The sequence below is a fragment of the Lissotriton vulgaris genome, chromosome 7 (genome assembly GCF_964263255.1).
Source record: "Lissotriton vulgaris chromosome 7, aLisVul1.2, whole genome shotgun sequence".
In the NCBI taxonomy this organism is placed as follows: Eukaryota; Metazoa; Chordata; class Amphibia; order Caudata; family Salamandridae; genus Lissotriton; species Lissotriton vulgaris.
Window position 1 is genome coordinate 1,103,437,240 of NC_141695.1, and position 12,508 is coordinate 1,103,449,747.

The 12,508-nt window shown below is 46.2% G+C and overlaps 1 protein-coding gene across 3 annotated transcripts in view; it reads right to left on the minus strand.

Annotated features, from left to right (window-relative positions):
- LOC147702977 (organic cation/carnitine transporter 2-like) overlaps positions 1–12,508 on the minus strand; it is a 562,174-nt gene that overhangs the window by 459,038 nt on the left and 90,628 nt on the right. For all 3 annotated transcript variants that reach the window (XR_015297558.1, XM_086931557.1, XM_086931559.1), the window contains exon 2: positions 3,573–3,676. Coding sequence is in view for 2 of the 3 variants with exons in the window: in XM_086931557.1 (XP_086787683.1) it covers positions 3,573–3,676 (104 nt within the window). In the remaining variant the exon portion in view is untranslated. The remainder of the gene's footprint in view (positions 1–3,572; positions 3,677–12,508) is intronic.

The following is a 12,508-nucleotide window of genomic DNA, read 5'->3' on the forward strand; positions in this document are numbered from 1 at the left end:
AAGTTTTATGACTTGTCTATGTACAAAAAAGAAATATATTGTGCTGTTACTATTGGTATACTGCGGGTAAGAAATAGCAACATTTTGAAAAATAAAATGACAGAGGGAAATACTAGAATGAATTGATGTAATAGCAATATTATGTGGAGTTCTGACAAATTTTGGGCCGGGTGCCACTGCACCATTCAAATCATGCCACTAATGCCTGCAAGATAACTTCAGTTGTGACTGCCAGTTTACTATTAAAATATTGCAATATTTGGTGCTTAGAGGAGTTATGTCAACTTTTGGCCCTGGTGCCACTGCACCTGCTACCGCCCCATTCAAATCAAGACCTTATTGCCTGTAAGGTAACTGCACTTGCAACTGTCTGTTTAGTAGTAAAATATTGCAACATGTTGGTGTTTAGAGGGGTTCTTCGAGCTTTGGGCCCCGGTGTCACAGCACTTGCTACACCATTGAAATGACCCTAGTGCCTGCAGGGTAACTGCCATTGTGACTGCTTATTTAGTATTTAAATATAGCAATATTTGGTGTTTAACAGAGTTATGGCAACTTTTGGCCCCAGTGCCACTGCACTTGCTTCACCATTCAAATCCTGACTTTATTGTCTGCAAGGTAACTGCACTTGTGACTGCTTATTTAGTAGTTAAATATAGCAATATTAGGTGTTTAGTAGGGTGCCTAGAGATTTTGGTACTGGTGCTATTGTACCTGCTGCACCATTCAAATCACGACCCTATTGCCTGCTGGATAAATGCCCTTGTGACTGTCTTGTTTAGTAGTAACATTTAGTAATAATCTGGGTTTAGTGGGATCCCTAGAACTGTTGGCCCCAGTGTCACTGCACCTGCTTTACCAATCAAATCAAGCCCCTTTTAACTACAAGATCATTGCAAATATGATTGCCTGTTTAGTAGTCATATATAGCAATATCATGTGTTTAGAGGAGTTCTTACAACGTTTGGGCCTGGTGCTACTGCACCTGCTGCACCATTCAAATCATGGCCCTGTTGTCTGCAAGGTAACCGCACTTGTGGTTGACTGTATATGAATAAAATATAGCAATATTAGGTGTTCAGTGGGGTGCCTGGAGCTTTTGGTCCCAGTGCCACTGCACCCTAGGTAAGTGCACATGTGACTGCCTATTTAGTTATAAAATATGTCAATATTAGGGGTTTAGAGGAGTTCTGGTGCTGCTGCACCATTGAAATCATGACCCTGTTGTCTGCAAGATGACTGCACTTGTGACTTCCTGTTTAGTAGTAAAATATAGGAGTTGTATGTGTTTAGTGGGGTGCCTAGAGCTTTTGGTCCCGGTGTCACTGCAACTGCTGCACCCATGAAATCATTACCCTGTTGTCTGCAAAGTAACTGCACTTGTGACTGCCTGTTTAGTTTTAGATTTTAGCAATAATCTGTATTTAGTGGGATCCCTAGAGATGTTGGCCCCGGTGCCACTGCACCTGCTGCACTACTCAAATCAAGTTTCCTTTAACTGCAAGGTACCTGCACTTGTGGCAGCTTGTTTAGTAGTAAAATATAGCTAGCTCTTGTATATGAACTTTATTTTTTACATGCAATGTTTATTACATTTAGAATTTGATAATAATGACCAAATACATTAAGTTGAAAAAAGTCAATCCGATAATGCCTATATAGTGCAAAGAAAGGTACTAAGGCATAGGAAATACCACAAACGTTCTAATGCTAAAGCATCTGCTTTACACAACTAAGTAATAAAAAGCAAGCATTCAAGCATACTGTTAGAAGCTGTTAGAGACTGTCTGCCTTTTCCGTGGGAAGATATTTTACCTTGACAGTGAATGGGGCTTAAACAGCGTGAACAACGTTAGTAGAAGTATCGGAAATGCTTGCAGCCAGGGGAAGTTAACAAAAAAATTAAAGAACAAGGAGAGTCCCACTGACTAACCATAAATATGGTTATTGTTAATCTGGTAGTGCCCCAAACCTATTTTTGAGAATACCAATCTCACAATGGATCAAAACCTCACAAATTACAGAGACATCCAACTCAATATATGCCAACACTGTAAAGCAACTAATACATATCACATAAAATGCTCATTATTAATCAGATTTAGACAAGACAGGCAAAGTGTTTTCAAAAATACATATGTGCGTTTATTCAAAAGAGAAATATTCTTACATTAATTCTAAAAAAAATGTTATACAGTTGATTAAAAGCATATAGAATCAAAGCATATACACAAAAATAAAATTTTGGTTAAAATGTTCACAAGAACAGGGGTCGACGCAGTGTTTCGGTTTGGAGAAACTAATGAAAAACCTTCTTCAGGACCAGTTCTGAGATGATATGTTTCCTCCAGATTAATCAAGGAAGAACAGGGGCCCGATTGTGTGATCCGGGTTTAGATGTACTGCTTACTTTAAGAATTCTCAATATGATAGAAGGAATTCTGGTATCTTCTGCTAACTGATAATGGTGCTCACGCTCTGGTAATAGGAGCCACCGATATTGATTAGTGTAATTTGCCAGATTTAATTAACTGGCAAATCGTTGACAAACGCCCTTTTAATTGGCTTTTCTGTCTCGTTTATCTGTTAAGCGTAGGGGTTTTCCTCGTATTGTCCGTTTCTTTAGATTCGGCCTCCACGCTTAACACTTTGAAAACACTTTGCCTGTCTTGTCTAAATCTGATTAATAATGAGCATTTTATGTGCTATGTATTAGTTGCTTTACAGTGTTGGCATATATTGAGTTGGATGTCTCTGTAATTTGTGAGGTTTTGATCCATTGTGAGATTGGTATTCTCAAAAATAGGTTTGGGGCACTACCAGATTAACAATAGCCATCTTTATGGTTAGTCAGTGGGACTCTCCTTGTTCCTTACCATTACTCCCCTGTCCCGGATTAAGAAGATAAGGGGGCCTCCTTTACTTTATATAACAAAAAAATTAACACAGTGGGAACTGATAAGAGCCTCCTTTTAAGATATTTTAAATACAAGAGATTTCACAAGCAGAAGGCAAAACCTAAAAAGTGGTAACAAAGTAGATAAATGTGTAATTTGAGTGAGTAACTGGATGGGATTAATGGAGGAGTGATTGGTTGCATGTATGGATAGATAAATGGATGAGTGAGAATGAAAGGGTGGCAAATACATTGATGGGCAAAGGAGTAAACAGGAGTGTCGATGAATGACTAGGTAGGTGGGTGCATGAAAGGATACACAAATGTGAAATATAATAATTGAGTGCAAGGGTGGTCACAGGTATGTGGCGACCCATACACTCAAGTGGTAGCACAGTTGTTAGAGCCTATTCTTCACCCATGCCACAGTTGTGCACTCACACATTCGTCAATTTGATGCCCATGCTCCACATCACTCGCCTATTCATCTATTGTACCAATATGTTAATTTCAAGGTGAGAGTGGGTTAAGCCAACATCAGGAAAATGTTAAAATATCAGGGTCTAGCTTAATTAAAAGAGCATATAGGTCTTCCATTATAATAATATAGTCAGGTCAACATCTACATCAGAAAACCAAACTCCAAGTTATTAATAAGGCAAATAAAATACATTACCTGTCAGATATCTGCCCTGAGACGAAAGACCCAATGAGTACACCCACAAAAAATAATGAGGAGGTTAATGGCCCTTTCCAGTCATCGTCACAAACCAGGTTCCACTGCACAAGAAAAAAGAAAATACACAAAATTAGCTATTAATGGTTATAATGCAAATAAGTTGTTTATTAAGACAAAAGACTAGAAGTAAGACAAGTAAGTCAGCTGTACAATTTCTGAATTAGGATACATCAATGGTGCTTTTTTCTCCATTTACTGTAAACTAAGATTTTAGTAGTTCTACTAGACTCTTTCATCCCACTAAGGTGGGAAAGAAGCTATTCTACGTTTCAACTTTCTTACGAAAAAGTGACACTTAGAAAGTGGTTGCAGTGATTGCGCAAAGGAGCAGGCAAGAGTCCCAAATCGGAGTTGTTTTCCAGTCACACTAAGATTTTTGATGGTGGGAGGTTCAGTGGTTCTGTCTCTCATATCCTAGTAGACTAACACAGATAATGGTTGTAGTATGCTTTAGAGGAATGTAAGAATGTCCGAGTGGTCGGTATAATGAGTCACTGGTCATGCAGGGCATTTCTTTGGAGCGTCTTTATTAGGGAACGTTTGTTTTTCAGGTTAAGGATTAAACTCTTTTTGTGCACAGGTAATGAAATGAAAACTAAGAACAAGAACAGGCGATGTGTCAGACGATTCCCGGGGTGGCTGATCTGCTTCGTGGGGTACCGTCTTATCCTGGCGATGGTCTGTTCCCAGTTGGCTCTCCCCAGAAGGAAAAAGAAATGAAAGGGATCAAGATTAGTCACACTGGTTTTCTTTAAATGTTACGTGCTACCGTCACCATAGGCTGTGGGGATACTAGGGAAGGGAGGGAATGTGTGGGAAGGAGGCCGGCGTGAATCAACCGTTTATCACCCCCACCACCCCCACTGGAAGGCACCCCTCAATGATACTTGCCTTGGGCCACGGCCCGTCCACAGGGCTGTGGCGTCCGGACCCGGGGAGTGTTCTCTCTTCCTGGGACCGCCGGGCGTGAACACCTTGTACAACCTTGGGGTGTACTCCCACGTATTCTGGTCCGCACCTCCTCCGGGACTGCTGGGCTCCTCCGGATGCTGCTCCTCTCCGGGGCTGCTGGGCTCCTCCGGACGTTGTCCCCCTCCGGGACTGCTGGGCTCCTCCGAACGTTGTTCCTCTCCGGGACTGCTGGGCTCCTCCGGACGCTGCTCCTCTCCGGGACTGCTGGGCTCCTCCGGACGCTGCTCCTCTCCTGGTCTGCTGGGCTCCTCGTCTTCCTCCGGGCACCATGGAATTGCTTCCTGAAGACGCACCGGGACTCTGTCTGTGCCTTGTATTTATTGTCCTTCCTCGGTTTCCCCGCCTGCACGATCCCACGAACAACTAGACCGGCTGCTACTTCCGGGTAGTCATCAATTTCCGCCCGGCATGCCCCACTTCCGGTCTTCTACCGCGGCGGTCTCCCCGTCCTCACCACAAGGAAGTTTCTGCATCCCCAGGAGTACAATTTGAAAAAAACTTACGGCTATGCAGCGTGTGTACCTCTTACAGACTGTTTACTCTATCTAGGTTAAGCATTTGTTCAAGGTTTCAATGGCAGGTAATTTCAGAGAGCCGGATTTCTCAACTACTATTGCCACTGCATATTTATGCAGAGATCACAACATAAAAACAAGCATTTGCAATGCAATAGGTCTCGCATTAGGAAAGTTTGAGCTATTGGTATTGTAAATGACAATTATTTTATTTATGAGTTGGTTTTGAAAATAGCGAAATTAATAGCTTTGTCATTAACAATGCCAATAGTTTTTTCTTTCGTAAATGTGACAACTATAGCATTTATAATGCAATATGTTTTGTATTTACGTGAGTTTGATGTATTGATATTACAAATAACAATGACAGTGATCCGGCATAGATGGAGACCATGATTAAAAAAGTTTGAGCTATTGCCATTGCTAATAATAATGCAACACCAATATCTCAAACTTTTTATAATGCGAGACCTATTGCATTGCAAATGCTTGTTCATCCTTGCTTCTCCCTTTGGCAATGTTTTCTCATCTTTTGCTTCTCTGCTGTTCAAGGTCAAATGCTTACGATGAAGAATAAGTGCTGCTCCCCAAACTGAGCGCAGGTGTCCATCACCAGCAGCCATCTCCATAAATTATACCTATGCTTTTGAAAGGATGCTAGTACCCCTATTGTCTATGATTGATGTAGGAGAGATGTTTGCACTGCTGTCCGTGTGTGCTTTACATTTGAAGGAAGATTCACATAGGTGACAGGAGCTCCCTCATTTTCCATGTCAGGACATCTAGGCACATACCTGCAATTAGAGTACTGAAAGTATAAACTCCAGAATGCATTCTGCCATCGGTTAAAAATAAATTTTGAATTTCTGAATGTGTCACTCATTGTTTGAAGTTTCTTGGCAGCTGCATAGAGCTTTCCTGCTGTATGTGCTGCATGTGTATATGTGAAGTATTATGTACTTGCACAGAATGCAAGAAAAGTAATTTGCAATTGTATGTAGTACAGAATAAGGCAGGTAAACTACTGCAATCTAATGACTAGCAAAATATAAAAAATGTATTCTAAATTAAGGTAACAAAATAAAAGGTGCACAACAAATAGTTGAGAGGCTTCAAAATATGAGGCACTAAGGACCTCACCATCAAAAAGGCACTGGTGTACTGTGCCCATCAGTGAAACTTCAGCAGTTATAAGTTTCCCCATACTGAACCTGTTCTGTGCGTGATTGGTTGCATGCTCTGTGCAACGAGGAGAAGCTGCCAATGCCTCACATGGTTATTTATTGGTATCTACATAGAACATTCTATACCTTTTGCAAGACAGTGTGCCGTATTGTTATTTCTGCTGAATGAAGCTTGAGAAGAAGGCCATACTGAACATTCTGGCTCCGATTTACAAAGGTAATATACAATTTGAGTAAGTTTACAGTTTTGAGTATGATTACTATTCTTCAGTATTCACAAACTTCAAGTGTAAGTTACTACATCTAATAACAAGCTTACTCTGCGCAGCAGATACTAGTGCCAAACGTAAAGCAATAGAGAGCACAAAAAATGTTATGTCATCTGCAGTTCTACATTGCAGAAGATATGTTCTTTGTGGTGGTCAGTAAAAAAAAAAAACAGAAAGCTAGAGATGACAAAGCAAATAGGCGTGGCTAGCATGAAATCTACACTAATATCTTTTAAAAGCAGCAGCGAGAAAACGGTTTGCTTTTTTTAAATAATACATCTATGAAAAAACATTTACTTTGCGAGTACGCATGCACTTTATATGGTGAAAGGAAATGCAGATTTAAATGTCTTTCTCGCAACCACGCTATCAAAGCCAATGTTGTTTTATTAGAAATAACTTACAACTCTCTGTACGTGTAAAATAAATGATCGGTCACCCTGGCTCTAAGCTACTTCTCTCAAAACATGCTGCGTTTTTCCAGTCTTTCATGTATAGGGCAGTACTATTGCTTCTGGTCTTCCTTCGTCAACACTGTCAGCAAGCATTACATGAGAAGCATATCTTCTGCACAAAACATGCCACGTTTTCCAGAATTTCATACAGAAGGCAGTACTACTGCTGGAGTTCCTTCGTCAACATGGTCAGAAGCATTAAAGCCCTTTACATGAGAAGCACATCTACATGAAAGAATACCTTTCTGCATCCGTGGCTTGGGGGACGTCAATCTGAGGTCCTGGTCAACTTCCTGTGTTTCTGGGCAAAGCATGACATGGGGGACATACCCAAATGTTGCTAAAGAGGAAGCTAAAATACTAAAAACATCACTTAGATGTCAAATATGACTGAAGGGGCTGCAAGATCATTAACTGGAGCTCTGCCAAAAATATTACATCAGCATGCCAACGTGAAAACCACCAAACGAATTTGGCAGTCGAGGAAAGCAAAGGATAACAACGTATGTAAAAAATATGTAATATCGGTGTGGTGCGAAGTCCCCGATCTGCTTGGCGGCGTTGGCACTTGGGGGGGGCAGGGAGCAGGTGATGTGGGGTGGATGCTGTGTGGCCTGGACACTGCACAAAAGGCAAATGCGTTGGTCATTAATAGTGAGCGCGGCTCTGCAGACCGTGTGGTGTCTGTACACAGGCAAAAAAGTCGGTAAAAGCATAATGCGGGGAGCCCTTCCCGTGCAGGTATGGAATGTGGGGTGACAGAGACAGGTCAGCTTTCTGTGCCGCGGCCTGTGCTGGCAGTGTGTGGTAACAGACCTGGGCCGGCAAATTCCATCCGGCCATCTCATGCAGGTAGGGTAGGGAGTGTGGGTCGCTGTGCTACCTCCCACTGTCCCGTGCAGGCACTGTGTGGTGGCAGAGCTGTGCCGGCTGCCACAGCCCCCATCTCTCCGTGATTCCGGACCTGCAGGTAGTGTGTGGTGGGGGAGCTGGGCCGCTCTCACCATGCCGCCGGCCATGCAGGGCTCCTGACCTCTGTCCAGCTCCCAAACGAGAACCATATGATGTCTTTAAAGGGGACTCCTTATCTCCTAACCCGCTCTGCAGAATACAGCCCACCCGCACCAAACTAAATACATCTCTTGCAGCTAAAACGGGGGATGCATGTTGCGAATGCATGTTGCAAACTTGGAGCGAGTTGGTCGTTTTGGGTTTCAGAGTCAGGGATCCGATGAAAAAAAAAGTGGAGTGACAAATAAATAAATACGTGAGTGCGGTGTCCCTAAAGAGGGCGCAGCGCTCATTAAAGTAAAGAAAAATGTGAGTGCGGTGTCCCTAAAGCGGTTGCCGCGCTCATTAAAGTAAAGTAAAAAACTTTACACAAAGCAGCATACTTTTAAAGACATGACGGAGTACCTTTAAATTCAACAAACATTAAAAAGTATACCTTATTTAATAAATCGTGTGAATGATGCTCCCAAAATTACCGGTTCAAAAATATCAAGCCTGCTACTCTGCCGCTTACTTCTTGCTGAGCTTGTCTGCGTCCCCGGGATGTGCTTCCACTGCGTCCGCCATGCCTGCCACTGAGACAAGGAGCAAAATGTAATACATCCGGGTACCGGAGGCGGGGAGGCGGATGAAGCGTTTCCGGGTCAGCAGAGGCGGCTGCTACAGGCAAGGGGTGCGCTGGGGACGTGGCGTCCGCATCCATTCGGTTTCGGCACATGGCTGTTGGGTGCAGTTTTAATTGTGCAACCAAGGCCAGGCGATGCGGCAGAGATACGGGGAGTCACGACAAAAGAGCCAGGTGAGTGGGGGGTGGCTGCGTGCATGTGTGTGTGTGCGCGCGTGTGCGTGTGAGACCCGTGAGTGGTGGTGGAGGGGGGTGCGTGCATGCGTGTGCCTGCCTGCCTGTGTGTATGCCTGGGGGGGAGGGGGGGAGTGTGTGCGCGTGGGAATGTGTGTGCGCATGCGTGACTTTGCCTGTGTGTGTACGCGCGCGATGGGCAGAAGCTGACTTGCGGTGAATGTTGAGAACAGGAGATGTGCACGGAGCCGGGCTGGGCGTGCGCGCCCAAGAGGTGAAATCGCCGATGGAAAGCTCGTGCACATCCCCTGTCTCACATTCATCGGAACACGCCAACAAAAGATGTCTTCGCAGACAGCATGCTTCGCATGCTTAAGTCTGCTCGACCTAACGATAGGAGAGGCGAAGGCCTCAACACATAGGTTTGTGAATAGCATTTTGTAGTACTACAGTAGAATTACTTCATGTACTACAAAATGCAGTTTGTGAATAGGTCACTTTTTGCCCGTGTTTGCCAGTGGGTATCACCTGCACTTTTATCTGGGAACCAGGAATCGTTGCGAAGTTTTAGGGACCAGCACTTTAAAAAAAAAAAAAACAGAGATTACAATGAAAGCATTGTGTTCTCGATCATTACACGTCCATTCAAGTTTATTGGCAACTTCAACTTTCAGAAAGTCACATCCTGAATGACCATGAAAGATGCCTTCCATGACCTACACGACGCATACCTTGTCTGATCATCCTCCATCCCCATGCATGTCAACACCACATCCCCCAACTCGACAGTTTCAGCAAAACCTGTAAAAAGATTTGTCAGATATTTCAGGAACTTTCCATGAGAAGCTTTTTATTATGACCTGATAACCGTGAAAGCATCTTCTAACCTGAGCGCAGACACGGAGACTGCATCTGGAAATAGTAATAGCATGCTGTGGACAACAGCTGACGCCATCACAGTGTTGAATGCAGAGTCTGAGAAAGCCACACTATCCACAACCTCGCACAACAGGTAAGTTTATCAACAGTGATCAGCCATTTTCCAGCAAAAGAAGAAAGACGCACAAAGAAGCAAGGCAGTCCGACCTCCTTGAGCCAACTGAATATTTATGTGGTGGTTTGGGAGAAGTGGGGACCTGTGCCGAGGCAGGTAGAGGGGGAGGAGTGGCAGAAGATGCCCCAGCCGGAAAAACTCTAATGGCTTCATGGAAGAATACCTGCCTAGTGATTGCTGCTGCAAATCATCAGCAGGAATACTTTCTGACGTACTCCACTGGAAAGAATGGATCCTCCCCTTACAAAAGTGCCTATTCATTCACTGTCCTTTATGTTATTCCCCAATCAGGGTCTCTTCGTTTGTCACACTGCCACTAAATCATAATATATAGCATGACACAAAAAATATAACATTCACTACTTCAAGTTTGTTGAAAGATATCATTGAATAGCACATGCACGTATTACTGCATGTATCTAGTTATCTTGCTTTCTATGTTATTAGGTTGGAGTGACAAGATGGAGATCGATCAGAATCCTTGGGTCTGCAGGTTGTTGTTTTGCTTTTTCTGCAGCATTTCAAAGGTCCAAAAGAGCGGCCATTTGTAGGAAGGACGGTACAAAAGGGGGTGGTAATGGACGGAGCATCTGAACCAATCAAACACTCACACCCAGTCAAAAGATCTGGGTTTAATCCATCACCGTTCTTTAGCCCACTCTGCCACCCCAGTTCAGACATGGCTATATGCAAATCAGTCTGAACCTGTGCCTCATGGTAACAGTCCAGCCCGAACTGCCAAGCCATGCCTTCCCTGGACCGGAAACAAGCTTCCGAGGACCGGTTTCTGGCATTCCAGCCATCTTCAGCCCGGCTTGCTTGAATCCAGTGGCAAAGTGAGCAAGGGACTCACGTCTGAGCATACCCTGCCACACTTATGGCGGCCGAAAGCGGTACAAAAGGGGGTGGTAATGGACGGAGCATCTGAACCAATCAAACACTCACACTCAGTCAAAAGATCTGGGTTTAATCCATCACCGTTCTTTAGCCCACTCTGCCACCCCAGTTCAGACATGGCTATATGCAAATCAGTCTGACCCTGTGCCTCATGGGAACAGTCCAGCCCGAACTGCCAAGCCATGCCTTCCCTGGACCGGAAACAAGCTTCCGAGGACCGGTTTCTGGCATTCCAGCCGTCTTCAGCCCGGCTTGCTTGAATCCAGTGGCAAAGTGAGCAAGGGACTCACGTCTGAGCCTACCCTGCCACACTTATGGCGGCCTAAAACGGTACAAAAGGGGGTGATAATGGACGGAGCATCTGAACCAATCAAACACTCACACCCAGTCAAAAGATCTGGGTTTAATCCATCACCGTTCTTTAGCCCACTCTGCCACCACAGTTCAGACATGGCTAGATGCAAATCAGTCTGACCCTGTGCCTCATGGGAACAGTCCAGCCCAAACTGCCAAGCCATGCCTTCCCTGGACCGGAAACAAGCTTCCGAGGACCGGTTTATGGCATTCCAGCCGTCTTCAGCCCGGCTTGCTTGAATCCAGTGGCAAAGTGAGCAAGGGACTCACGTCTGAGCATACCCTGCCACACTTATGGCGGCCAAAAGCGGTACAAAAGGGGGTGGTAATGGACAGAGGAACTGAACCAATCAAACACTCACACCCAGTCAAAAGATCTGGGTTTTTTGGGGCGTGGCCAAGATGGCGGCCTGAGAGGACGCAACTCCACAGAGCTCCTCGTCCCAATCCCGCATTGCCAAAGCCACGCAACAGCAATCGCCCCAAAATAGGCGGACACAACGCCCCACGGCAAGGGGACCCTGGGCGGCGCTGTCTGGCCGCGACCGGGACGCCTGAGACCCGAGCGAACCCTCCCGCCATCAGCGCGCCACCGCTCCAGGCCTGAGGGAGCTGGCGTGGGTGGACTGGCCGTGCGAGGGGTTTGGAGCCCGAGCCCACCGGAGCACCATCGAGCGCCCGACTGCAGCGGGGGCCGCTCAGAGATGCAACATCGGCTGCGGCTGATCCGCTTCGGCGGACCCGCGTTGGCCCCGGGAGGCGCCCGGCAGGGCTGTGTGCGGGGGCGGCCTAAAGCACTACGAGAGGCCCTGACTCGGGCCTTCTCCCTGGATCCGGCGGTCCCCGGCAAGAAGGTGAGGAGCTGGGCGGCAAAGGCGGGAAGCGCTGGCCATCGGGGGGCAGGAGTTCGAGCCCCCGGCGCTGCTGCAGACTGCTTCCGCAGGGCGGGGGAGCAGGGAGCCGGCTCTGCACACGGGCACTGCAAGGGGACCGGGCCGGGAGGGCCGCTTTCCAGGCCGAGTGGCGGCCATTGTCAGTGAGGCCCAGAAGGCGGTGGCGGGACGACATGCCGCCCCCCCCCCTCTCGGTGAGGTCACCAGCTGCGGCCCCACGTGGGCGGACCCCAAGGGACGACAGTAAGAGCATCGGGGACCCGCGGGTGGCCGGTGGCGGTGCTGCGGTGGGCTCCCAAGCAGCGAGTGATACCGGCGTGGGACACACGTGTAGCCACCATAAAGGTGGGGCAGTGGGGCAGCACGGGACAGCTACGTGAGGCCGTTTTTGGACTCATCGTGGGGACCAGCGAAGGACTCACTCACAACGGGGGTGCCCCCCATTCCCCGGTGTGGTCCCATACTTCAGG